At 40.6% G+C, this 25,370-nt stretch overlaps 5 protein-coding genes and 1 long non-coding RNA gene across 10 annotated transcripts; 1 reads left to right on the top strand and 5 right to left on the bottom strand.

The window, feature by feature from the left end:
• Nucleotides 1-248: 248 nt before the first annotated feature.
• On the bottom strand, nt 249-4,580 carry LOC137960072 (uncharacterized). Of its 3 annotated transcripts, none has more exons than XR_011114114.1 (5): nt 4,383-4,580; nt 2,940-3,201; nt 2,488-2,653; nt 971-1,179; nt 249-804 (listed from the first exon to the last, which is right to left on the bottom strand). It is a non-coding gene; the product is annotated as an uncharacterized lncRNA (long non-coding RNA). The 3 variants fall into 3 exon arrangements; XR_011114113.1 differs by having other exon boundaries at nt 250-804; nt 2,940-3,161; XR_011114115.1 differs by having other exon boundaries at nt 253-804; nt 2,940-2,997.
• Nucleotides 4,581-6,322: 1,742 nt separating this feature from the next.
• On the top strand, nt 6,323-10,920 carry LOC137959052 (receptor protein kinase TMK1-like). 2 transcript variants are annotated; one of them, XM_068806328.1, is made up of 4 exons: nt 6,323-6,428; nt 6,641-6,709; nt 6,917-9,355; nt 10,005-10,920. In XM_068806328.1, the coding sequence occupies exons 3-4, from the start codon at nt 7,051-7,053 to the stop codon at nt 10,511-10,513; spliced, it is 2,814 nt and encodes a 937-aa protein (XP_068662429.1). In that variant the 5' UTR covers nt 6,323-6,428; nt 6,641-6,709; nt 6,917-7,050; the 3' UTR covers nt 10,514-10,920. The 2 variants fall into 2 exon arrangements, with proteins under 2 accessions (XP_068662429.1, XP_068662428.1); XM_068806327.1 differs by lacking the exon at nt 6,323-6,428 and adding an exon at nt 6,453-6,543.
• An 815-nt stretch (nt 10,921-11,735) lies between these two features.
• On the bottom strand, nt 11,736-19,462 carry LOC137959870 (vacuolar protein sorting-associated protein 60.1-like). Its single transcript, XM_068807273.1, has 7 exons — nt 19,242-19,462; nt 15,188-15,339; nt 13,107-13,200; nt 12,935-13,006; nt 12,676-12,787; nt 12,414-12,574; nt 11,736-12,005 (listed from the first exon to the last, which is right to left on the bottom strand). Exons 1-7 carry the CDS (start codon nt 19,308-19,310, stop codon nt 11,952-11,954), a joined length of 714 nt encoding a protein of 237 aa, XP_068663374.1. The 5' UTR covers nt 19,311-19,462; the 3' UTR covers nt 11,736-11,951.
• Nucleotides 19,463-20,052: 590 nt separating this feature from the next.
• Nucleotides 20,053-20,973, bottom strand: LOC137958657 (pentatricopeptide repeat-containing protein At2g33760-like). Its single transcript, XM_068805738.1, has one exon. It carries the CDS (start codon nt 20,971-20,973, stop codon nt 20,053-20,055), a length of 921 nt encoding a protein of 306 aa, XP_068661839.1.
• Nucleotides 20,974-21,281: 308 nt separating this feature from the next.
• LOC137958551 (uncharacterized) lies at nt 21,282-22,025 on the bottom strand. Its single transcript, XM_068805612.1, has 3 exons — nt 21,942-22,025; nt 21,625-21,680; nt 21,282-21,521 (listed from the first exon to the last, which is right to left on the bottom strand). Exons 1-3 carry the CDS (start codon nt 22,012-22,014, stop codon nt 21,369-21,371), a joined length of 282 nt encoding a protein of 93 aa, XP_068661713.1. The 5' UTR covers nt 22,015-22,025; the 3' UTR covers nt 21,282-21,368.
• A 1,259-nt stretch (nt 22,026-23,284) lies between these two features.
• On the bottom strand, nt 23,285-25,228 carry LOC137960415 (uncharacterized). Of its 2 annotated transcripts, XM_068808042.1 has the most exons (5): nt 25,193-25,228; nt 24,845-24,952; nt 24,347-24,603; nt 23,743-24,191; nt 23,285-23,636 (listed from the first exon to the last, which is right to left on the bottom strand). In XM_068808042.1, exons 3-5 carry the CDS (start codon nt 24,585-24,587, stop codon nt 23,370-23,372), a joined length of 957 nt encoding a protein of 318 aa, XP_068664143.1. In that variant the 5' UTR covers nt 24,588-24,603; nt 24,845-24,952; nt 25,193-25,228; the 3' UTR covers nt 23,285-23,369. The 2 variants fall into 2 exon arrangements, with proteins under 2 accessions (XP_068664143.1, XP_068664142.1); XM_068808041.1 differs by lacking the exon at nt 25,193-25,228 and having other exon boundaries at nt 24,845-25,163.
• Nucleotides 25,229-25,370: the final 142 nt, after the last annotated feature.

Genomic DNA, 25,370 nt, shown 5'->3' with positions numbered 1-25,370 from the left:
TACACAAGGAAGACAGAAAATGGGTCCAACACAATTCAATTACTTCCAGTGTAAGATGCTTGTTAAAAAATACTCTAATCAACTTTTTTGAAATTGAAGTTAATCATACTTCGCATCAGTTCCTCACTTGCAGACGAAAAAAAAAAACAGAGGAAAGAGGCACCTCACTTGAGGAAGGTGATACCTGTTCCAGGGCTTTTTGGTCCACAAAGCTGAGTTCTCGTCACCTGATCTTAACTTCAGTTCATTGCATCAACAATTCAACACATATCTAACTTGATATCTCCAAGACATCTAACTTGATATCTCCAAGACATATCCATCAAAATATTATGGAATCATATGTTTTTAGATGATCCATTTTTTTCATGATTGCACTTGCTATATCTAAGAGGGGACCATAGCCCACACGCACAAAGAAATGATAGTGAAATGGTTGCCCCATATGGTTTAAATATTTATTTTTGGGGGGTAAGATATGGTTGAAATACTGATTGCAGTCTCTCTTTCTGCAAGTGAAGGATTTGATGTGGTAACCAAATAGATACACAAAACTTGACAACATCACACAGATGGATCTATCAATATCACCAGTAACAGGGAATTTCTCCTATCATAACAAACTTGTAGTATTCCTTTCTTACTAAAACAAAGAAAAAACCCCGATTGAAAACACCGGCCAGTTACCTCATCGATCATCTTCCAAGATGGCTACTTGGATGAGACCGTCTGCAGTGGCAATGAACTCTCAACTTCATCTTGGCTGGATGCTCTCTCTGCAACAATCTTTGACATTCCAAACATCTAAAATAGAATTGTTCAAGAACAGACAATAGAATAATTAAATATTTCTCCCATTTTGATACAGATAAAACATAATTTGATTCATAACAAAATACCTATGCATAAGAGGACATAAAAACCAACCAGATGTATTTTGAAGCAAGTGTCTCACTTGATATTAACTAACCTTTTGAACTGTATTTTTAACGTAAGACACGTGCTCATCCATGGAAGCATGAATAAATTGATCCATATGATCCCTCAAGTCCTGCATGAAGGTAGCAATATCTGATTTTTTCTTCCGACAAGAAGTCAAGAAGTCATTGCTGGGGTTGCTGCAGAGGAGGCTGGTGGCACATTATTTAGGTTATTCTGTTACTCCATTGTGGGTAATACCTGGTACAGAAAATCAACATACCGTATGATTATTATTACTAAAATGATAGCCCCACAATACTGCCTGACATGACAAGCATCTAACTTCAGATTTCCTCAGACTAGGAGCACCAATTTCAGTTGGACTACATTTACTTAACAAGTGCTAAATAATTTATTAGCCAACTGAAACTATTTTCAGAAAAAGCAGAAGCAAGTGATTTGCATTGGCTGAATTAAGAAAATTGTTAAGGTCCACAATGAAGGTTCTTGCCTTTTGGACTATGCATGTTCTAGATAATTTATAGTTGAAAATAGAGCAGGCTTCCAGTTGGAAATGAGATAACAGCATAGAGCCAAGAGGGTTCCAGAGTTAGCATAATAAAGGATGCAACTGGAGATTTCTTATGCCACATAAAACCATCCAAAATCACATACACAAGAAGCAGTTAGACCACGGATCACTCAGGCAAGTAGCTTAGTAGAAAATAGAAAATAAAAACAGAATTCCACCTAGTCAAATTGCTTTCAACATTTTTGTATCTTATGATTATCTGTATTTTCTCCTTTTGTTTCAGCAAGTTTCCATGTAGACTTCTTTTGCCTTTTCCTTTTGTATCTCTCATTTGGGAGATCTTCCCAATGGAACCTCTATTCTCATCTTTATCAGAAAAATTTAACAGAAGAAAAAAAATGGGACATTGAGATTATTAACTCCTGGCTCCCTGCACTATAATATAACCAAAGGTCAGGATTGCTTCATAAAGTTGACAAGGTTGACACTTTGCACCATGTTATACAACAAGCAATGAATTAATGCACAACTAAAAAAGTCATAGAAAGAACTCTTGGCTCAAGAAAACAGATTTGAGTGTCCAAGGAGAGTGATAGCTTGCCGAAAGCACATGACTAGTTCATTAAAGGGATCTCATCAGGCATGTCAAAAGATGGAAGAGATGCCGCATGAGCAAAAAATGGAAGAGTTACTTTGAGGAAACAGAAACACATATTAGATTTATGAGTACAAAAATCTAGAAAATTGTTGCATAGGGCCATTAAATTCACAAGCGCAAATGGTCAGAAAAATTGTTTCTTATGCAATGGCAGAGGAAAGAGCTGCTCTTAGAATTCAATAATTACTTCCTTCCCACCATCTTTTTTCACTCGAAACCATATTACAAAGGCAAGGATGTATTTTCTTGAACTAATTTGACTCAGACGGTCAAGTCATGGACACATGATATCAGATTACATTAAACAAAGACAACACTCTTCGACTTTATGAACAAACAGAAACACATCGTCATCTATTTTGTCAATAATGCATACCATAATTTTGCGCCGTAGAATTCAATCTATAGAGACGTAACCCAACACTTAAACATCTGCGCACGGCTACTTCTTGAACCCTCATCAAGAGAAACGACTTAAACATCTGCGCGGCTACTTCTTGAACCCTCATCAAGAGAAGTAATACGAGGCGCACGGGAGACTTCTACATAAGAAAAAAGTAATAGGAAGCCGATGAATTTCATAAAAAAAATTCCCAAGAGCAATGGATAATAAATGAATTTGTGATTGCCAGAGAGAATAATAATTGTGGCAGTGCCGCTACGAGAAAAGGCCAGAGGCTGATAGTTGAAGAGAGAAATTTTTTTTCTTTCTCAAAGGTTGCAAAGAATAACATCTTCATATATAAAGAGGGTGCAAAAATTCTTTAAAACGATTGTCAATCAAGGAAAAGGGTTGCTGAGCAGATTCAGAAGGCAGTGAGTGCGTACCTTGACAACCCAGAAGCGACTCATAGGACCGCAGACAAGAGCCTCCCCGAAACCGCCGCTGAAATGATAAAAATAACCTCATCGAGTTCCTTTTACAGAATAGGAGAGAGATGGAGCAGATCAAGTTTTTACGACTTTCTTGACCCAAAGCAGCTTTTCTAATCTGCTTTATCCTTGATCGCCACCTGGCAACGGTAGTCTATCCTTCCTCTCGCGGGCCCACTGCTCAGTGGGATCCACATAAAGACGGGAGAGTTTATTACTGTTCATGGTTAATTAAAAATGCTAATTAAATTTACTTTACTTCGATATTTATAAGATGAATGAAAGATATATGATATGTATAATCTAAATGAGCAAAAGCCATATAAAATACTAATGCATTTATCTATTACCACTAATAATTCATGTGGCTAATCGCTTGTTGGGCTAGTAAATACAAGTGAATTGCCTTCATTGCAAACAGTGTGGGTTATTTAATGGGCCTTAAAGATGTGGAAGTCCTGTTATGTGAGTGTAGTGAGGATGAATTAAGAGGTATGTCCACCTTTCATTAGAGGTGAAAAGATTAAACAAATGGGACGAACCTCTTATTAGGTTTAACAAATGGGATTAGATGGATGAAAGATTTAACAAAGGTAAACGTAGGAGTGGGGAGGGGTGAATAGGTTTTTTAAATTTATGGGTAAATTTAAAGAGTAGGTTATAACTTTCTATTCGTATTGTGGTTCTCTTGTTCTCTTTCTTATTGATAAAATATGAGACGTCACTCAAATCACGTCGGAGGTAGGCCATATTGTCGAGGATAGTCGAGTTCGAACTTGCATATATTCAAGTTGGGCATGATTTAAATACTTCGAACTCGAAGTCAAGCCTAACCTTGAACTTAAAATTGGAATCGAGTTCGAATCTAAAATTTTTAACTTAGTACAAATTCAAGTGTAATACCCTACAAACTCAAGGATAAGAGGAGTTAATAGAGCTTAATTCCCAAAAGCATATGCCATTCATTTGGTGAGATCTGCTTTTCCCTATCAACCACCAATCATTTTCCTCATCTTAAGATCCTAAGGATGGTCATAATATCAAATCAGAGTGTCCGAGAGACGACCGAACGAGAACTGTATGAGAAGTCAAGGGTCTAAAACCCACGAGAGCAATGAGAATTCTAAATACAACCAAACGAGAAGTGGATCCACCTCTCCTTTCCCAACCCTCATCTCCGCCCTCACTGCAATGGAACTCAACTTATAGAAAATATCAATTGAAATATAGATTCGATTTACGTATTTGTTAAGACTGAAGCAAAGAGGGAGGCGACGCGACATGGAGCTAGGCTTTTGAAGGTTTATTCTTTAGGAAATTAACAGGAAAAAAAAACACGTAGGATTTAGGGAGAAAAAGAATTAAGCAGAAAAAGAAGAAGGAAAAAAACAAACTCACCTGGTTGAGGACAGTCGGCGGTGCGTTCACGGCCGTCATTGGTCCATGGACGAAGACACGAGAAGCCACGAGAAGCCAGGAAGGAGAAGGCTGGAAAATTTAGGTTATTGTTGAGGGAAAATCGAGGGAGAGGAATCATATGGTTGCCCTAGTCTCTCGTTATTTTTTAGACCCTAATGATTCTGACCCCCTCTGCCCTTGCACTTCCCGCCAAAAGCCACAAACGGTCCTCCAAAATCCAACTAAATATAAGCGTTTTTAGACGAATCATAACGGAAAGACGGACCGGCCCCACCTGGTTCCCTCTTTTCTACCTTAAGCATAGTGTAATCCGACTCTTAGGTCTCCTTAGATTAGACCGTTCCGACAAAATAAACTTTTGTCATATGGGTGGGTCCGCGAATGATCGTTGTGGGCCCCACTAACAGGCTGGCCACTCATATGTGGACGCATGAAATTATTTGATCGCTACAAAATTAATTTCGGTAAAGAAAAAACAAAATGGATGGTGATGGCAGCAACCACCGGATTCAACGTCAATTTTTATTTATTAATTTTTTTTAATCTTTTCTTTTTTGTGAGCCTATCAGTGGTGAGTCTTGTGACCAAGAGGTGAAGGTTAATTTTGGTAAACTTTTAAGTAAAGTAAGGATTTTAAGGTAGTGGAATATTGGAAGCGCAATCAGACCTGTGACGTGGATCGAGTCATGATATGGGGGGATGCAAGCGAGTTTTGTTCCGTGAGATGCACTAAAGAGGCCTTGTTAATCAATGAAACTTGTATAGGCAACCGACGGCACTATTGGAGTCTCAAGGGACCACGTTACATTACTACTCTATGCGGTGTATGCATATTTGATATGGTTTTTATTTATTTATTTATCTTCATCAATCTTCTCACGCTGATATCAATGCTCCAAGTTTAAGTTGTTTTAAGACGATGAAACTAGAAATCTTGGCAGCTTCAGGGCAATAAATAATCAGGTACAGCACACCCACAACCAAGTACCCTATCTCCATCGTTGATTTGTATGTGAATGAAATTTACGAGGCAATGCCGCTTTGTAGTCCCCGGATTAGTTGTTCAGCCTGTCAAAGATTGGCAAATCTGAATTCGGCCAAACAACAAGGCTTCCTCAGTAACAAAACAAGAAAAATAAAGATCGTTATGTTACTTAAATCAAGTTTGGACAAACATTGAAGCTTGATGAAGGCTTGAGAAGGTCTACGTCCTTTGATGGGTGATCCCGAATTTATTTGGTTAAGCAGTGAAAGGATTTCCCCATTTACATTTTACCATGTTCATTTGTTGAATCAGCTGATATTTAAAGAGTTGGCTTCTCTCTGGGATCGCTACCAGTTTGTCATTTGTTGAATCAGCTGATAAAAGAAGAAAGAAAGGAAGAGTTTGGCTGTTCCAATATTATATATCTTCTGGGTGGGGAACGAATGGTGCAGCTTAGGCGTCTGAGATAGGTTCTCACCTTAATATTTTGCTCTCCACTTTAATCAATTTTCATCATTATACAAAGGGCCATTTCTATGTCTTTTATTGTTTTCTTCTTCCCCATTTTTCTACCATAACAGCGTCAGTACTGTGCATTAAAATGTTTGTCATTTGTTGTTTCTGTGTCTCAATATTCAGAAAATGAAATAATTTCAGTCAAATACAGCTAGGATTGTGGTTTGGGTTTTAACCATTATTGGTGGATATGGAAAATCAAATAATTGTAGGAGGAATTTTGATCTCGAAATATTGTAAGAGGTTAAACAGGATAGGATAGTCAGGTTTCAGTTAATCACCGCGATCAGTGGCGATCAGTGGGGTCTCGAACAATCTTTTTCCTGGGAACGATTTCCCTAGTGCTAATTAGGGCCGAAATTCAGGGAATCCCTCAAATGGGAAAAGTGAAAAAGAGAGACGGAGCTTATTATCTTAACGGAGCAGTGTCTGCGGGAGCTAACAGAAATAAATTATAGAAGAAATGGGAGGAAATGGAAAGGAATGTACTCGTCTTTCGAGGATAAAAGGAAGTTTCCATTGAGGTAACTAACTTTGCTCTTTTGTCTCTCTCCGCAATTTTGTTCTTTTGTTGCACTCTTTCCTTCCACTCTCCGATGATCTGAGGTTCACGCACGCACGGTGGCTGTCAACCGGAAGGTTGTAAGCTCTGTGAATTCTTATGTTTGGGAATGGAAGCTTGTTTTGTGCTTACGGGTGTTTCTTTTTCTTTTTCTTTTTTGATGACTTTTTGCAGCCTGGGTTCTGGAGTGCTTGCTGTATCAAATGATGGGGAATCTAATCTGGGTGTCTTGGAAATATCAATGTAAGTATTCATGGAGTTCTTTCTTTCGTGGTTTGAGAACTTATAATGTGTAGCTTACCATTAGAGAATGAAATTTTCAGATGCTTATGCCTGTTTACTTCATGTTCTCATGATTTGTGTAACTACGCTTATTTTTGTGAAGCTTGTAGAAACTTGAAGATTCTTTTTAGGTTTCCCAAAAGCTGAAATGGGGCTTTTCTTGTGCAGGATTTTTGGAGACTTGGGTTTAGCCCTCAACAATTCTAGCTGAATTCAATACCAGATTTCTTATTGTTGTGGTTGGAACTGCTGAATGGTCGTGAGGGGTTTCATGATTTAAGTTGAATCTTTTTCAAATCTCCATGGGAGGGCTTCCTGCCAAGCTTCTTCTCTTCTTTCTACTCATTATCCGCTTTTATTCGGTAGCTTTGGGATTGACTGATGCTTCCGATGCTGCAATTCTTGATGATTTTCGGAAAGGGTTAAAGAATCCGGAGCTATTGGAGTGGGGTGATAATGACCCATGTGGACCCCCTGCATGGCGTTATGTTTTCTGTGAGAATAATAGGGTTACTCAACTTCAAGTTAAGAACCTTGGCCTGATCGGCCCTTTACCCCAAAACTTCAATAAGCTTTCCAAGCTCATAAATTTAGGGATGCAGCACAACAGTCTCAATGGAAAGTTGCCTTCCTTCTCTGGATTATCAGAACTGCAGTATGCTTATTTGGGTAACAATAACTTTGACACAATCCCTTCCGATTTCTTCAATGGCCTTGACAAGTTACAGGTCATATCTTTGGAGTACAATCCTTTGAACAAGTCAGGATGGACTTTACCGCCAGTGCTGAAGAATTCCCCCCAGTTGGAGAATCTATCTTTGATTAACACAAATGTTGGTGGGCCTTTGCCTGAATTTTTGGGGGAGATGCCATCTTTAACTGCTTTGAAACTATCTTACAACAATTTTACTGGGCAAATACCTACAAACTATGGTACATCCAGTTTTCAGATATTGTGGTTGAATAACAATGGTTTGACAGGTCCCATTGACGTTGTTGGTTCAATGTTCTCCCTGAAACAGTTGTGGCTCAATGCTAACCAGTTCACAGGGGTAATTCCTGCTAGCATCGGAAACTGCAGTTCATTATCAGTGTTGTGGCTCAACAATAACCAGCTTGTAGGTACCATACCTTTGGAGTTAACATCACTGCCGCTACAGGATTTGAAATTAGACAGTAATATGTTGATGGGCTCTATCCCAACCTTTCCAGAAGGGGTCAATGTTACCTTATCTTCTAACTCATTCTGCCTGTCAGAGCCTGGTATTGCTTGCTCACCGCAGGTAACTGCGCTTCTGGGTTTTCTTTCAGATGTGAATTATCCTGTTACTCTAGCAGATTCATGGGTGGGTAATGATCCATGCGCTAATAACTGGTTAGGTGTCGTTTGTAAGAAACAGAAGGTGACAACCATTAGTTTGCCTGGCCGTGGGTTCAATGGGACTTTGAGTCCTTCACTGGGCGACTTGTATTCACTAGAAAACATAAATCTTGCTGGCAACAATCTTAGTGGTGTAATTCCTGACAATTACACCCAACTGAAGTCTCTCAAACAGTTAAATCTACAAGACAACAATCTACAACCTCCAGTACCAAAATTCAGCACTGCTGTCCTCCTGGCTCTTGATGGAAATAAGTTACTAATTGCTGGTGGCCCTGAGTCACCATTGTCTCCCGGGAGTTCAAGGTCTCCATCAAGCCTGAACTCTTCCCCAGATGCTGGCACTCCAGGTGGTACATCCCATCGAGGCTCATCTGGACAGGGCAATAAGAGAGCATGGAAGCTATGGGTCATTATGGCATCAGTTCTTGTTTTGTTTCTTTTGCTGCTCATATCTGTATGGTACATTTTTAGGAAGAAAAAGAAGGGAATTATAGCTGTACCTCCAGTTGTTGTTCACCCCAGAGAGCCATCTGACTCAGATGTTAAGATAGTAATTGCTGACCGAACCAATCAGAGCACATCTGTTACTGCAAGTGATTCTCACAGCATTGGTAGTAGTGGAACCCATGTATTTGAGTCTGGCAATCTGGTCATATCCGTACAAGTGTTGCGTAAAGTAACCGATAATTTTGCCTCACATAACGAGCTAGGACGTGGTGGATTTGGTACTGTTTATAAGGGTGAATTTGAAGATGGTACCTTAATAGCAGTTAAAAGAATGGAATCTTGTGTTATAACTAATAAAGCCTTAGATGAGTTCCAGTCTGAAATTGCTGTGCTTTCAAAAGTTCGACATAGGCACTTAGTTTCCCTTTTAGGGTATTCAATTGAAGGGAATGAGAGGCTCCTTGTGTATGAATATATGCCACAGGGAGCTTTGAGTAAGCATTTATTTCAGTGGAAGAAATTGAATCTGGAGCCTTTATCTTGGAAACGGAGGCTTAATATAGCTTTAGATGTGGCAAGAGGAATGGAATATCTACATAGCTTGGCCCAGCAAAGCTTCATCCACAGAGATCTCAAGTCTGCTAATATTCTCCTTGGGGATAACTTTCGAGCCAAAGTTTCTGATTTTGGTTTGGTTAAACTTGCACCAGATGGCAAACAATCTGTGGCAACTAGGCTTGCTGGGACTTTTGGATATCTAGCACCAGAATATGCTGGTATGTTTCTTGATATCTGATTATTCCCGTTTGGGTATTCTTATTCTCTTAGGGCTTTTATCACTGTTATAGACATTGAAGATATTCTTTTGATTAGCTAGTTGATAAGCAATCTTCTAATTCTATCTTAGATCATTAATAAGGTCCTAGTTCTTTTCTGCACCGATCATTCATTATACAAAGTCTGTTTTGTTTTCTCATCTTTTGATTCACTTGACAATGTGGTAATTTAGGAAGAAAAACCTTTACAACCTAGATGATCTCCATGCATGTAAGAGGAAGAAGGGGGGTGGTTGAATAAGCATGCATTAAAGAAAATTTCCATGTCCTGCTTATGATAGCAATAATGGAATGCTGATGACCTATGATGCGGAAACCCCTCCCCCCCACCCCCACCCCTATGTGACAATTGAACCGAAGCCCAAGTCACAAAAGGGTTATGACTTTTGCAGCTACTTTCTCATTATAACCACTGTCATGGGTCATGACAGCTTAACAGCAATTCAACCAGAAACTCTGTTGCTGGTGATGAATTCTCACTCATGTTAGGGACTAAAGTCACACATTTCATGCAAGTAAATTTTATATTTCTTAAAGCAGTGAAATATTAATAATGTTCATGTTCTTCTGACTGGTTCCCTTATTTCAGTCACAGGGAAGGTTTCAACCAAAGTTGATGTATTCAGCTTTGGTGTAGTTTTGATGGAGCTTGTGACTGGCTTGACAGCCCTGGATGAGGACCGACCTGAGGAGAGCCGTTATCTAGTTGAATGGTTTTGGCGCATTAAATCGAACAAAGAAAAACTGATGTCCACCGTTGATCAGTCTCTTGGGGTAAATGAAGAGACTTTCGAAAGCATTGCTATCATTGCTGAGTTGGCAGGACACTGTACTGCAAGAGATCCTAATCAGCGGCCTGATATGGGTCATGCTGTTAGCGTCTTGTCACCACTTGTAGAGAAGTGGAAGCCCATGTACAATGATCAAGAGGAATATATGGGGATTGATTGCAGCCAACCTCTTTGTCAGATGGTCAAGGCATGGCAGGCTACTGATAGTGCCGAATACAACCTTTCAAGCATTGATGATAGTCGGGGCAGCATCCCTCCTGTGCCCACTGGATTTGCAGAGTCCTTTGCTTCCAATGATGCTAGGTAATGAAATCTCTTTGTCCCACAGTTGCAATCAGTTTACTTGCTGCCTTCGGGTCCTCGGTTCTTTTATTTCACGGACTTTTTTGTACATGTCATTTTGATCATCTGTATATCCCTCCAAGGACACGTGATTGCTTCTCTTTCTTGCGGAAGCTCACATATCTCCTTGTTTTATTCCACGGAGGGAGACTTGATGTCCCCTAGTCCTTAGACAGTTTGTTCTTCTTATTTATTTCTGATGGGATTACCTAGTCTTACTATCCATGTGGTCTACTGAGCAAGAGGTTTTTGTTTGGAATAAATTCTAGAAACTGCAAGCAATTTCTATAGACAATTCATCCATGTCCAAAAACCCAATAAGATTGGTTTATGTAAATATATATGCCCTATGTAGATTTCTTCTCCGAGAAAGCAATCGCCAATACTAGGCTGCACCCATGAACTCCATTTTTTCACCTTTTCCTCTGGGGTTCATTGACAAAAAATATCGTATGGCCCTTTCTTGCACTGTTTACTGCATGGTTTTCTGTGGTCATGCTTCTTGCTTGACTGAGTTTATCCATGTTGAGAAGTGTCAAATGGCTGACAGTGGAAGTATTACAATTGATGCCTAATCACAAGCGGCCTTACAGAGGGCAAATCATTATTATTCGTGTTTGCTCGTCTGCAATATATAATGAAAGGGGTTGTGTTTGGGACTGCGATCCAGAAGGACGACAATCAAGGTTCACAATGAGATCTGGCACCTCCATGACTCGTCGCGTTCTTGCACACGGCTTTTCTAATAGTTTTACTAGAGGCTAATGTAGTTAATCGGTTTGCCATCCTTTCATGGCTTGGTGTAAGTAAACTCTACAAAGGTAACACCATAGCCAGTCCAACAAAATCAATCAAAACCTTCATGTTCTAGCTACTCTCAACCGTAGAGACGTTTTGAATTGGAGGGAAGTAGGGAAAGAGCAGCTAAGTAAATACAGTAGCAGACAAGGATGCAATAAAAAGGTTAATAGACGACTTTATAGGAGTTTCGGCTTTGTCTATATGGTGGAAAGTTTCAGTTTAACCATCGAAACTACATAACATATCTTAAACAGCATTACCATATCAAGTGCAATCAATGAAATTACCAGCTCCACAAGACTCATAAAACAGCCTCATGTTCCCATGGCTAACATTGTATGGTAGAAGCAAAGATTTTGCTTGTTAGCTGCAGATTTACACGAAGATTCAACCAAGAAAATTGTTTCATCCAGTCGATCATAGAACATGCAAACATGAGTCCAATTTTTCTAACATGCCAAATGACTGAGTCAAATCAATGGCCCGTGCTTCCAGTAAGACTACGCAGTCATTCCCACAAAGCACAACTCTGATGGATATATTTGGAAGAATTAAATCAATCGTGACATAAAAAGAAAAACTTTACATATGACATTCCTTTGCTAACCACGTATAGATGAACGAGGCACAGCAGGTAAACCCAGCTCATCTTCAGCCTGTATTTAAGAGGACAATTTCAGAACTTCAATATTGATAAGAGAATTTAATATGTACAGTCATATCATGTTATGCGCTTGTAACGTGAAAGATGGGCCCACAACTATGAAAATGACGAGCATTTGAGAGTTCAGGTCAGGTATATGTACCCATCTTTGCCTGTGAAGCATCATGCCCTCCAAGCATAATATAATTTTTGCCCATGAAGTACTTAGCTCACAAGAAAAGAAATATTCCACGAGCAAAAATTATGCAGTAGGGTGGCCAATTACATAGCTGTTTGAAAATATGCAATGCTGGAGGTAAAAAGAATACCACACAACTGCAGCAATCACCTGATCCAAACTCTCTGAGATGAAGCAATGTCCTTACCCAAAAACGAGAGAGAGAGAAAGAGAGGATCATACCAGCACATTTTGTCTGCCTGGTGGTGCTGCCCCTTGGCCTGTGGGTGCAGAAGGTAAATTGAGTTCAGCATCCAAATCAGATTCCTTGTCAGCTTGAAGATAAGAGGGTACACCATCAGACTCTGTCTCTGCTCCCATATCAGCTTCCAAAGCATCAAGCTCTGCGTTAAGAATTTAAGTGAAGGAGACTTCAGACTTCACTGATTGACACTCCTTACCACAGAAGGCAACTAAACAAAGAAATGCATCAGCTAAATAGTACCTCCCATGAGATCGTCCTCATCAATGTCATCAGGTACATTGTAGCTCCTACCAAGAGATTCTTGAATTTCGCTGCTCACATCCATCAGATCCATCATCTCATCTTGCATGTTCTGTACATAAAAACAAAAGAGGCAGAATCTCACTATTGTGGAAATGGTGTTACCAACGCTCTTGAGGTTAAATTGAGCCTACACAACAATAATTAAGAAAAAAACGTTTACAATATTTTTAATAAGGAAAGGTCAAGAGAGCCATACATCAATGTCTTGAATTTTAACAGTTTTCATCATTCCTTTCAGCTCCTTATTTGCAGATTTCAAAGCGGACATCTGGAAGGCCAATACAGCTATTAATTCAAGCAACACATCATAGAAGTCTGGTTTTAAAAAAAATGACCTGAACTCAAGGGTCCAACTGCATAAAACACACCGTTTGTTGTGCATCTTTAATTCCCTCGGCTGCAAAAGAAACTTGATCAAGGTTAAATGTTTGATTATAAAGCATGTCACGCTGTCCTTCATACCTGATGACAAACACAAAGTATTACTAGCAGAAAGCACTGAAATATATGTTAGCCATAGTCACTTGCAGAAAAACAGGACAACAACATAAGCAACACATTTTACCTTCAGATAAAAGCCTAAAAATTCAAGTGATAATAGAACATTTGTCCATATTATTCACCAACACCTAGTCTTTGAAAAACAAACAATATGTACCAGAATCAAAAATAGATAACAAGGTTTTGTTTTGAGCAGAAAGAGGCTCAGTCAGTATGTACCAGGTTTTCTTCCTGTGCCAGCATATTTTTGTAGCTGTACATAATTTGGGCCATCCAAATTATGTCCATTTTTTAACCAAAAAAAGCTAAAACACTTAACCCTGAGCAACTTAACGTATTCAAAGTAACTTATTTTATTTTTCTTTGAAATTTGAACAACTAAGCATATAGGCAAAGCAAACAGCACAAATCCAACTGCAGTTATTCAAGTTCATACAGAGCAAACGGGCTTCTTCAAGATTTTGAGATGACCAGTCAACTACCATATTGGCAGTCTGGCTTTTTTATAAAAAAATTAAATATACTGTCTGATATATTATGAAATCATTTATTGGCAAAAGATGTTTTTTTCAGAATCAATGGAAATCCTTTCAAAAAAAAAAAAGTGTTTTTGATTCAGAAAAATTGGTGTTAAAAAATATGACACTTTACCAAAGTAGAAACAGAAATTTTGTCGTCAACTGACAAGCAGGACATCAGCCACAGAGTAATAAACCTGAAGCAGCTTGACATAAAAGGTCACTCTGGTGGCACTTCCCTCCAAAAATGGAAGCAGAATTCCAGAAATGTAGCAACTTTGTGGTTAAAAAATTCTGAATGACCAGTAGTTTTTTGTAGACTAACTCTGGAGTTGCTGTTCAACTGGAAATGGGATTCCAGTAATTCCAATTATATACCAATTCCAAGCACGCAATCCACACTCCTTCTCAACCACCCATATATTCTAATTCCATACCTGGCCTTTCCCCGATGCTTATTATCCAATTGATGTACTCCAGGAATACTAGGAAAAAACTTTATAGAAAACCCTTGACACATAAATGGGTAACATTATGGAAAAATGGAGAGGGGCACTGAAAACTGATAGATATGTCAAACACCTAGCTAATATAACCCAAAAGACCGGTCTGTTAAATGCGGAAAGCCAAGTACCTAACCCATCAGTGGTGGATGGAACCACCTAGCTTTGACACCCACCGTTCCCGTTCCCTGCCGCTTCACCCGGGATTCGAACGCGGAACGTGGTGCCCAGCTCTGATACCATGTCAAACGCCTAGCCAATACAACTCAACAAACTGGTCTGTTAAGTGCGAAAAGCCAAGTACCTAACCCAGGTGGACCAGGGGTGGACGAAACCTAACCCAGGTGGACCGGAACTACCTAGCTCTGACACCCACCGTTCCCGTTCCCGTTCCAATTCCTGTTCCCTACCGCTTCCACCGGGATTCAAACGCGGAACGTGGTGCCCAACTCTGATACCATGTCAAATGCCTAGCCAATACAACCCAAAAGACCGGTCTATTAAGTGCGGAAAGCCAAGTACCTAACCCATCAGTGGTGGACGAAACCACCTAGCTCTGACAAGATAACCTCTCTATCTGTTACCCTATTTCTTTGATTTCATTTCTTGATAAGGCACAAACAGCCCAAACAAATTTCAGGCAGAGACATCTAAAACACTAAAACAACTTTTCTTTAATAGTTTTATAAAGATTTCTTTTCTGCAATAAATACTATTATTATAAACAAAAACAACAATAATAATTATATTAGCAACAAACAATAATAGTAACAGCTGTTGTAGGCATAAACTGCATGTTTATAATTTGAATATCAAGAAACTTATTATTATCTCTTTCACACTTATAGGTAAGTCAACAAACATAAAACTTAGTGTAAGTAAACATTTACTAGTTACAAAACTTATAACAAGGAAAAAGAGATTTACATGCGCTTTTGCTTCAAAACCCTCATCGCACGAGCTTTCACTGCTTCTTGAGCAGGACCAGGTCGCGTCTTCTTGATTTGTTCTTTGTACCTGCTAAGCTCGGCATCAAGCTTTTTAATCTTCTCATCCACATTTTCACCTCTTTTATTGATCTGAAGAAAGAAATTATCAGTAAGAATAAAGATGAAAAAAAATTGACCAAGAAATATAGTATCAGGGTGAAAGATTTCTCTTTTTATGTAAACTGAATAAAATCTAATAAAATTAACCACACATTTGATAAAAAGAAATAAGAACAATCAACTAAAGAAAATTACAGGCAACCATCATCAAACATTATTACCCAAGACTACAGAATAGTTGGATATTTTTATACAACATAAATGTTTGCCTTCTGTTTTTAAGTCTATATAACCTATGTCTCATTGTTACTGTAGCATGAGATATTTCAACTCCATCCATCTTGACCCTGCTGTAATTTCTTTTGCATGCTTGGAAAGAGCAAACATGGTTCATTACTTTCTGAAATTAAAATTGTAAATTACATTGCCAGAGTCGGCAGTTGTCTTTAGTAGAACAACTACAACATGTCAACCCCCAAGAAGCTTTGCTATTGCCGCTCAAATCGCCAATTTTTTTGTCTTTTTGGTAAGAAAATGAGAAGAGAGAATTCATTACTAAAACCCCAAAACAAGGGGCAAACCAGTACAAAGAGGGGGAGGACCCCCACTACAGACTAAAGAAAGACCAAAAAAGAAAAAAGTAAAGACAGTGCCAACAAAACAAAGAGAAAATTTAAAGGGGGAACTGACAGCAAGGTGCTGACGACTGACCTCTTCCCTAGCTACACTATCAATCAATGCATTCGCCTCCCTAGGCACACACTACCAGCAAATGCATATAGAACTACTAATGTCCTCAATCTCATTAAAGAAACTCCAAGAAACAGCCCGACAAAGGTCTTGCTCCCTGAGACCCAAGATATGAACATTGCAGAGTCACCCTCAACCGCCAAGGGGGCAAGAAACTCTGGAAATAAAGTCTGAGCCCATGAAGAAGGGCCCCAGCTCTGGAATTTTGGACTCACATTGCCCAAATGGAGCAGAGTACAGAAGGACTGTGCCTGCGGTATCTCTCACCACTCCCCTTCCACATGCAGGCTCCTAACCCTGGAGCTACCATTAAAATAGAATTACAACCAGTCCTTTGGGGAAGGAGCCCAAGCAACCAGCTGGGTAATATGATGCAGGCCCAAATGTATCATAGAACGCCAATTTCTCATAATGACTGAGCTCTATATATGAGAAGTTTCCCTTAACTTGCTTGCCCAAAATAAAAATATTATGCAATCTTTTCGGTGATTCCTCCTGGAGAAGAAGTTTTAACCTAAAAAATGCTTCTGTTGCGCTCATTCTAAATATTCCAAGAGATCGCCTCTATGGTGAGGCCCCAGAAACTCTTCCATGTTTCCCCCATGGAAAAAACTAGGAGATGCAACAAGTAAAGGAGAGGAGGAAGCAAGTGTGTAGCCCAAATTTTAGAAGGGAAACCACCCAAATTTGCTGAGTGACAGGGCAATGGAGGACGGACTCTGGTTGGTTCACGCAAAGTTTGCAAAATGATTCATCCAAGACTCTTCTGTGCTTAGAGAGCTGATCAGCAGCCTTAGTAGCACAATAGGAAAGTGGTTCACTTTCCGCGGGGCTGGAATCTTCCAAAAATAGTCCCATACGGACATGGTTGAGGCCACAACAAAAGGAATATAGCATAATCACCCAAGGAGTCACCGTTCCAACCATGGAGTCACAGCCCCATCCCCTAATGTACTTGGCTTGAAGAAGAGAGACGAGACTTGAGGCCCCCGAGGATTCCTCATTTGAAAGAGTTCCCCAAAGGTTGAGGTTCCAAGTGCATGTGGAGTGATTTCTGGAGAATGAGTCTTTGACAGTCACCAGAAAGTTAGTTGTCACTCTAAAGATAGTTGGGAGTATGCTGGCCAGACAGGAATCCCCAAGACAGATATCATGACAGAAGTATATCTGATCACCACTTCTCACATGGATGGAATATCTGTGTTCAAAGGAAGGTCCCAGCTAACAGATAGATTACCACAGACAAGACGCTCAATTTGGGGGTTGGGCCGGTGGGATCCCAAGATGATTTCCATAATGATACTTTGTTTGGGTTAACACTTTTCCACATGTTGTTCCTCTCTTTACCAGATTTTCATAACCACTTGGAAAGGTTGGTTGAGCTCAAAGCTCTGGCTCTCTTAATACCAAGACCACCAAGTCCTTTAGGCTCACACCCCATCACATCTGACTAAGTGGTATTTGAACTCATTTGAAGCGCATCTGTACAGAAGCCTCCTCTTGATGGCTTCAATATGATATGCTATAGACGTAGGGCAAGTAATGAAGGAAACATAGAAATTGGGAAGGCCTGCAAGAGTGGCTCTTCCAGCCAAAGAGAGTAGATTTCCTTGCCAATTGTCGAGCCTTCACTCAAAACGCTCAAGAATGGGAGTCCAAAGATCCCAACAAATAAGGGAAGGCCTAAGTCATGAGGAGATATCTCTTCTCAGGTTTGGCATTTCCCATTCCTACCATGTTTGGCTCCATCTTTATGAGATTCTAACAAACCCAGGTGAACCCCTAACAATCCTCCCTTGCTATCTTGTCAAGTATTTTGCACAGCAAAGCAGCCCCTTTCAATTTGTGAATCCAACTAAATGTATTGTTATGGATGACCAATTTACAAGTTTTGGCACGTAACTTGTGCTACAATAAGAGAAACTGAAGATAAATCTAAAATAGAGGACCCAGAAGAATGGTGCCTTCCTGCAAATAAATCTTTAGCCAACAACCGCAAAAGAAATATTATTTCCAATAAAACTAGGAGGACAAACAACTCCCAGTCTACAAACCACATTCAATATGGGTCCATTTGATGACAACAGAAATTTTGACCTCATCATTTTGGAGATTATATTTCTCATTCTAACCACTTGCCTCCTGTAGGGCAAGATTCTTGGGCTATGCAGAAAGCTTAGTTTATAATCTGTGTGAGAGAGGTACTTCTAACATTTTTATTTGCATATAAAAACCTGGACCAGAAGCTCAGTGATCACATAGACAAGGAAGGACTTGTGCAATTGTCATCTGTTCGACCAATTTTCTTGAAAATCCTAAAAAAAATAGATGTGATTTAGTGATTTTATTCTACAGGAAACTTTATCAGTGCTAAGTTCAGGAAATTTGATCCCAATAAAGGCTTTTCAGGCCTTGGTCAAGCTAAAGCATGCTGATCCTGCACATTGAAGTTCAGGCAAGTTTTTCTGTAAAAACAAAGCGGTATGGCTGCATGAAAATGGTTTGGGTACAAAAATTAGTAGTTACATACAATTTTTAGAAAAAATCTTTTTGGAATAAATCTTATACCCAAAAGCTATGGAGAGCATGCACCAATAACACTGTCGAAGCAGTGTACTTTAACAGACGGACGTCAAACTTCAGGCATGACATAAGACCAAGTTCAAGCACTAGACGCCCTGTGGATCTAAAACCACAATAAAAAAGAAACTAAGCATTAACCACATATGTACATGGACTTTGATAACCTCACACAACCTGATCTCAGGCTTCCATATTCCAGGTGGACTATTTCCTCAGAAAGAAGAATAGCCAAAGACATCCTCTATCTTATAATACATGAAAACAGATCGATTTTGAAGACTGCAACTGAAAGAAAAAATAGCAACCGTACTGCTAAAAATATCTAAACATAAATTCCGCGGTTAAATTTTCTCAGATTTCCTTAACAGTTGCACCAAATGTATTTCAAGTGTATGGAAGATACACACACAAAATAAATAAATAAAAATCATAGCCATCCATACACAGTAAAGAATCACAATCATACACATAAGAACTCCACAAAGCAAGAAGAATAATTACAGAAATTCGGGAAAAAACTAAATAACTTCAATATATTGCGAATGGCCCAACAAGTTCCGGTTCGCAGAATTGTGCTATAAACTAGAATCGCTAGTTACCCGATCAGACGAGTCTTGAAGAGAAGGCGGGGGCTCTTTCTCCTTCTTAGCTCCGAAAACCCTCTTCATCTCGTTATTACGGTAATTTCTCTGATTCAATCGATCACAGAAGACACAAAGCAGAAAAATTTAACAATTGTCAATCGGTCAGACTAGAAGAAACGGGCCTCTAAAGGAAAGAGAGAAGGAACTGGGAAGCTTCTGTTCTCTCCTCGGAACGAGTCGGGAGTTATCCCTCCGATTATATATTCTATTAAAACTTGACATTTTGATCGCTGCTGCCTTTTGGGGCCCATTTGTTAAAACGGGCCCATTTATAAAAGAGAGGTGACTCCGTCTTCCCCTTTTATGCATAACTCGTGTATCCAGAAAATTATTTGTTTAAAAAAAAAAAAAGTTGTGGAATATTTACTGTTCAGCCCTTCCAACGGTCACTAGTGTAAAAAAGGGATGGGATGGGATGTGGAGGCCCACCAGCTACTTGGAACTTTTCAAAACACGTTTTTCCATCTAATAATGACTTTGGTTTGGATTCTCTAAAACTTAGACGTTCAAATCTCTTGCTGGACCACGGTATGAAAAAACCCTCCGTTGACCCACCAAACGATGACCGTTTCAGACCGGGGAATTGGTTGGGGTTAAAGAGTTCAATAAATAAAGAGAATATATTTAATTTTACATTTGATTTAGAAATCAGTAAGCAACAATTATTAAACTAATTAGCAAGCACTTAGAGAAATAATACAAGAAATGTGTAATTGTGGCAATAGGATTGTGGACCGGGATCCCTTTATTCGAATTGTGGACCTGATTAACAGGTTGAACCAAGTGATGGATCCGAAGGGTTCAGATTGCTGCCATGAAGCCGACACGCCCCTAGGAAAGCTCGCCACAAAGCCCTATCCGGTGGACTGTCTATCCGCTCTATCAAGGCTTTAGCTTCCTCCTGGGCTCCTGCCTTACCCAGAAGATCCACCATACACGTGTAATGCTCTAGCCGGGGCCTCACTCCAAACCTCTCCTCCATCGTCTCAAACACCTTTCTCCCCGTCTCCACCATCCCGCCATGGCTGCACGCCGCCAACACCGACGTGAATGTCTTGCTATCTGGCAATACACCAGACTCCAGCATGTCTTCGAACAACCCCAACGCCTCCTGACACATCCCATGCGCGCCATAAGCCCCGATTATCGCAGACCACGACACCACGTTTCTCTCGGGCATTTCGTCGAACACCCGGCGCGCAGTCACCACGTCCCCCGACTTGGCGTACATCGCGATCAACGCGTTGGAGTTGGCTATGTCAGAGGAGAAGCCATGAACAACCGCTGCCGCGTGGACTAGGCGGCCCAGATGTAGAGCAGAGAGGGAGGCGCAGGATTTGAGGAGGGAAGGGAACGTGTGACGGTCGGGAAGCTTACCGGACTGGAGCATGTAAAGATAGAAATTGATGGATTGGCTGTGGAGGTTGAGGGAGTCGAAGGCTTTAATGAGGGAGTTGAAGAGGAAGGTGGGTCGACGGCGGGCGCAATGGAAGATGTGAAGAGCATCAGGAAGTTGGGAGCAGTGAGCGTAGGAGGAGACGAGCTTCACTCGGAGGAAGTCGTGGTGGGCGATGCCGAGGGCAAGAACTCGAGCGTGCAGACTGCGCAGAGTTCTCAGATCCCTGTTGGACTTACAGGATTCGATGAGGATGGCGTTCTTGTGAATAATATGGACGGAGCCGTGCATGTCAAACAAGGAAGAGGCAGGAGAAGGTGGAGTCGTTAGTCTTTCACTCTTTTCGTTGATCCCATATACGCATCTAACTCCTCGCAATAAAAAACCTTAGGAGCGTTTAATGCCAATCCTCGATAACGTGGCCCCATTGTTAAAAGAAGTACTCGTGGGTGGGCCCCAGAAAATTTACTTTTCGCATAATACATCAAACCGTAGCGTTTGTCAGGTGTTAGCTTGATTTTAGAATACAAGAAGAAGCAATTATCTTTCGTGGCCAAAATTCTCGAGGCAGAACCACTATTTCTTAAATTTCTCTCTGGTTTACACAAAGCACAATCGCTAGTCTACGTAGAGAACAGGGACAGAAAGAACAGAAGAGAAAGAAACAAAAGCTGGTTCAACGTCAGTCATGGAGTTTCAGGATTCTTAGGGCTGCGATTGTGGTGGAGAGGATCGGGACCCGATGGAACTTTCCTCATGTTCCAGCTAAAAACCTTCCCGTCGCTGCGCCGAGCCGACCGCCGGAGACCCTGCAACACTTCAGCCGAGCTAACCAAAATCTACAGCAGGAGGTCACACACACGGGTGCAATATAAGTACCGTTAAAGCACTCGTCAAAGAGCGATAGAAGCACGGCCACTGGGAGTCGGAAATCGACATTACCTTTCTGCTGTAATTTACAGTTGGTGCGCCTCCAGCACCAGACCTTTGCTCACCATCTGAAAGACAGAACGAACAAACTTAATTAATAAGCACAACAGGAGGAAACATGCAAGAATTCATATGTTTCCTGGAAGATCAGAAAAATAATCCACTTCAGAAATCTTCTTATGTATTCTATAACCATATGAGAAACAATAATAAACCCTCGTGCGAGAAAACTATTAGCAGATTGCTCGTTTCTTGGTGCTACAAGCAAAGAAAAAATTAGCCGCACAAATTAAGAAACCAGAAGGTCCAGAACAGATCATAATACATACCGCACGTCACCTCCATGGCCAGACTTAGAGCCAGTACTAGAACCATACACAAAAGCCAGAATCGAATGGCCATTGCTAGAGACACCAAATGACTAAATTTTCAGAGCGGATCGAAGATACCCGGAAACCTTCGCTGTTATAAATAAGTTGATCCCCATTTATCCTACTTATAAACCTTCGATATCTGGAAAAGATTAAAAAAGAAAATGAGGAAGAAAAGGAAAATTGAGTTGGACCTTGGAACTTTAATTTCGGCAGAGGCTTGGCGGAGTGATTGAGAGTCTCTGAACTGAAACAGCGTATCAATGATCCCTCCGCCGCCGGCGAGCTAGAATAATACCACTCTGGCGTCACCCTTGGCACGAGCCCACAGCCCGGGCACTTGCCAATCGTACTGATGACGGCGGCTTTGGATCTTCCGCTCTGTCCCCCGAATCTTCAGGAATTACGTCAGCGGGATTTTGCCCGGAACCTTGAGGTTTTACCGTTATGCGCTTTCGAAGTTGCCTCTCTTTAATTAGTTAAAATGACGATGATACCCCTGGATTTGGAAATATTCTTCCTTAACCGCCGCTTGTTTTGGCAAATAACCGGCGACGCCTGAGCTGTTATCAAGTTTGACTGCGTTTCTCCACAACGGGCCTGAGAAACTGACAGAATTGGAAATATTTTCCTGCTCCTTCGATTTTGAAATTTGTAATCTGGAGAAAATGCCATACGGATTCCTGTACAGATTATCTTTGATCAGACTTTATTGCAGAAAGTGGCATTTAGTTCCGGCTGGTGCTGGGCGGAGATGGCAATTGAGATGATTGATCTGATGGCTTGCGCTGTCTTCTTCTCTGTTTTTAGGCGACGAGGAGTCGAGGACTCCGACGATGGGATGGAATTTTTCAATTTGAGATATCGATGGATGCGCGTAGGGGATGTTGGGCTGTGACAGTTGTATGGATCCATAATTGGTGATTTGAAAAGAATCCAGCTGAGAAAATTTCTTCCCGATTTCCATTTCCATAGAGCCTCCAGATTTGATAGTGGAAGACGATGTCAGAAGACGCTGTTCCAAGGTCTGTGCTGCAAATCCTAGGCGAGAAGCGTCTTGTAGGCCTCGAGATCAAAGGAATTAGGGACTCACCTCTATTACGTGGGTAAATTGTTCTATTATCGTCTCCGTGTAATTGGATCGAAGCCGTTACTATAGTTTAAAATTTAAAATAATTACATTGTAATTGATTAATTTATTTAATTTAAAATATATAATAATTTTGAGTTCATTCAGACAATCAGGACGAGTACAACTAGCTTTGATCCAAATTAAAATTATTTTTTGTACAAAGCTCATAAAGAAAAGTTGATAGGCAACAAAGACGATTGATGTATCGAGTACTAATTAAAAAGGGTAAACATCGCCTAAATCCATCTAAACTCCTAGGACTGATACGCCTCCAGACCCAACTGCTTCCTCGTCCTCCCCACGAAGTAGTCTTTGGCTTTGAGAAACCCAGGTACGCAGCCAACAACAGCAAGAAATGGGAGATACGCCATGGCATCCTTTCTTCCAAGAGTGACCATGGCTATCGTCTTGCCTGGCTTGTACGTTGCCAACTTATACTTTTTGTCTCCTTTTAACAAAAGCTTTATGTTCTTGGCAGCCACATGGGCGTGCTTTTGAGCATACAACCCCTGTTTGATTTCCTGAAAAAAAAAAAAAAAAAACTTTCATTCATCGTCTACCTTGCGTTATAACAGATTAAATTCTACTAAGGAGAGTCTCGAAAGAAAAAAAAATGCTGTATCGCACCGCAATGTCTGTAATGTCTCCAATGGAAAAGATGTTATCAAACCCCTTGACTCTCATATGCTGGTCCACCGTCAGTCTTCCTTCATTATTCAAACAACTCTGCAAAATAGAGCCCTGGAGCCATGATGAGCTCAACTTTCTACCTGTGCACTCGAAATGGCATTCGGCGACGATGGTTTCTCCAGCGGAGGTCTCGTAGGTTCCCTCTTCTGTTACGGACTCTAAATTGACGGTTTGATCCAAAAGCAAATCCACGTTCCTCGCAACTAACCAGTCAAAAGCCTTGGTTGAAGCTTTCTGTCCAACAGACTCCATCAGCCTCGACCCGCTGTGAACAAGAGTGATCTTCTTGTCCGGGAAGGCGCTTACGAGCTCTGCGCAGAATTCTACGCCGGTAGGCCCACCTCCAATCACTAAAATGGACTTAGCGTAGGTTATCTTCTGGTGATCTGCAGTGAGAAACCGAGAGAGTGAACAAGATTACGATTGTCCAATCACACCCACATAAACACGACTTAGACTCGGATAATAAAAAGTTTAAGTTCAGGTCTTCTTCCCAACTAAAAAACACAAAAACAATTAGAAAGGAAGGAGTTTTGTCTACCTTCACGGAAGTTGACAAGCCGGTGGATCTTTTTCAGGGGTACAGAATACAAGTGGCCGGTGGCTATAACCAGGTAATCGAAGGAAATCTGCCGTCCTTCCGATGTCATAACCTCATTTTCTGAAATGCTAGTTGCAGTAGCAGTAACAAGCCTACCATTCTTGAAGTAATCGGTATGATCAATGATTCCTCTTTCAGCAAATGAAGGTTCCACCATGGCTCTCAGCCATGTCCAAGGCATTTCGAAGTACTCTTTCCTGTTTTCATCAAATCGATGCACACAACTCAACAAAGTTATCTCTAGGGTTAACAATTCAGGAAACCTGATTCAATTCCACAAGCAGCAAGAGTAATGGGATCAAGTGAAAATCCTTTCTAATGGGTTCTGCAATTTCAGATATGACTAAACCAATTTTGTGTAGTTCTACAGTAATTAACTTGTTTTCTGGTATTTCTTCTCAATGATGGTTCTTTAAGGACATGATAATTCTGACTTACGGATCGACGAGAATAACATCTGCATGGAACTGGAGCTGCTTAACAATTAGGGCACCGGCTATGCCCCCTCCGACGACCACGATCCTCTTTTTCTCCTTCCACACGTCACTGCACGACGACATTTTTTAACAGATCAGAGAGGATCAGAGGGGGTGAATTTTCGATTCTAGAACTGTAAAGAAGGGATGAAGATCTGCGTCCAATGGTTGTTGATGGAATAGATACTCTTGGTCGGCAGGGCAACCATTGAACGACAGCGTAGAGGCACGAATCGGGTAGACGAAGGAGGTATTATAGGCACGGCTTTGACGTCTAAATACGGCAAAGCCTCCGTCCGCCGATCCATACCTATCTTTCTGAGGAAAACCAGGGCAGCTGCGTTGGAAAAACAGACGGAGGGTAAATTTGGCGCGGAAAAGAGGAAATCTTGCTCAACCTCACATTGCACACATCTAGCTCAACTATCTCAAACACTGAATGTGACAGTCCGACAAAGATTTCTCCAAAGCGATAGAAACAGAAATAT

The sequence above is a fragment of the Aristolochia californica genome, unplaced genomic scaffold (assembly GCF_029961685.1).
Source record: "Aristolochia californica isolate CCGP_79_NKW_82.1479 unplaced genomic scaffold, dmAriCali1.0.hap1 SCAF_3, whole genome shotgun sequence".
NCBI classification, from domain to species: Eukaryota; Viridiplantae; Streptophyta; class Magnoliopsida; order Piperales; family Aristolochiaceae; genus Aristolochia; species Aristolochia californica.
The sequence above is the reverse complement of the archived record's forward strand: the minus strand, read 5'-3'. Positions and strand labels throughout refer to the sequence as shown.

What these genes read in the sequence shown, in the direction of transcription:
- LOC137960415 (XM_068808041.1), bottom strand. Translation starts at nt 24,966, where the DNA reads ATGTCGTCGTGCAGTGACGTGTGGAAGGAGAAAAAGAGGATCGTGGTC. An exon ending in GATGTTATTCTCGTCGATCC is followed by an intron (nt 24,604 to 24,844) that starts GTAAGTCAGAAT and finishes TGATGAAAACAG; the next exon opens with GAAAGAGTACTTCGAAATGC. An exon ending in GAGACATTACAGACATTGCG is followed by an intron (nt 23,637 to 23,742) that starts GTGCGATACAGC and finishes TTTTTTTTTCAG; the next exon opens with GAAATCAAACAGGGGTTGTA.
- LOC137959052 (XM_068806328.1), top strand. Translation starts at nt 7,051, where the DNA reads ATGGGAGGGCTTCCTGCCAAGCTTCTTCTCTTCTTTCTACTCATTATC. An exon ending in TCTAGCACCAGAATATGCTG is followed by an intron (nt 9,356 to 10,004) that starts GTATGTTTCTTG and finishes CCCTTATTTCAG; the next exon opens with TCACAGGGAAGGTTTCAACC.
- LOC137958657 (XM_068805738.1), bottom strand. Translation starts at nt 20,973, where the DNA reads ATGCACGGCTCCGTCCATATTATTCACAAGAACGCCATCCTCATCGAA.
- LOC137958551 (XM_068805612.1), bottom strand. Translation starts at nt 22,014, where the DNA reads ATGGCCATTCGATTCTGGCTTTTGTGTATGGTTCTAGTACTGGCTCTA. An exon ending in GGCCATGGAGGTGACGTGCG is followed by an intron (nt 21,681 to 21,941) that starts GTATGTATTATG and finishes TCTGTCTTTCAG; the next exon opens with ATGGTGAGCAAAGGTCTGGT. An exon ending in CTGTAAATTACAGCAGAAAG is followed by an intron (nt 21,522 to 21,624) that starts GTAATGTCGATT and finishes CTCCTGCTGTAG; the next exon opens with ATTTTGGTTAGCTCGGCTGA.
- LOC137959870 (XM_068807273.1), bottom strand. Translation starts at nt 19,310, where the DNA reads ATGAAGAGGGTTTTCGGAGCTAAGAAGGAGAAAGAGCCCCCGCCTTCT. An exon ending in TTAAAATTCAAGACATTGAT is followed by an intron (nt 12,788 to 12,934) that starts GTATGGCTCTCT and finishes TTTTATGTACAG; the next exon opens with AACATGCAAGATGAGATGAT. An exon ending in CAGGCAGACAAAATGTGCTG is followed by an intron (nt 12,006 to 12,413) that starts GTATGATCCTCT and finishes TCTTAAATACAG; the next exon opens with GCTGAAGATGAGCTGGGTTT.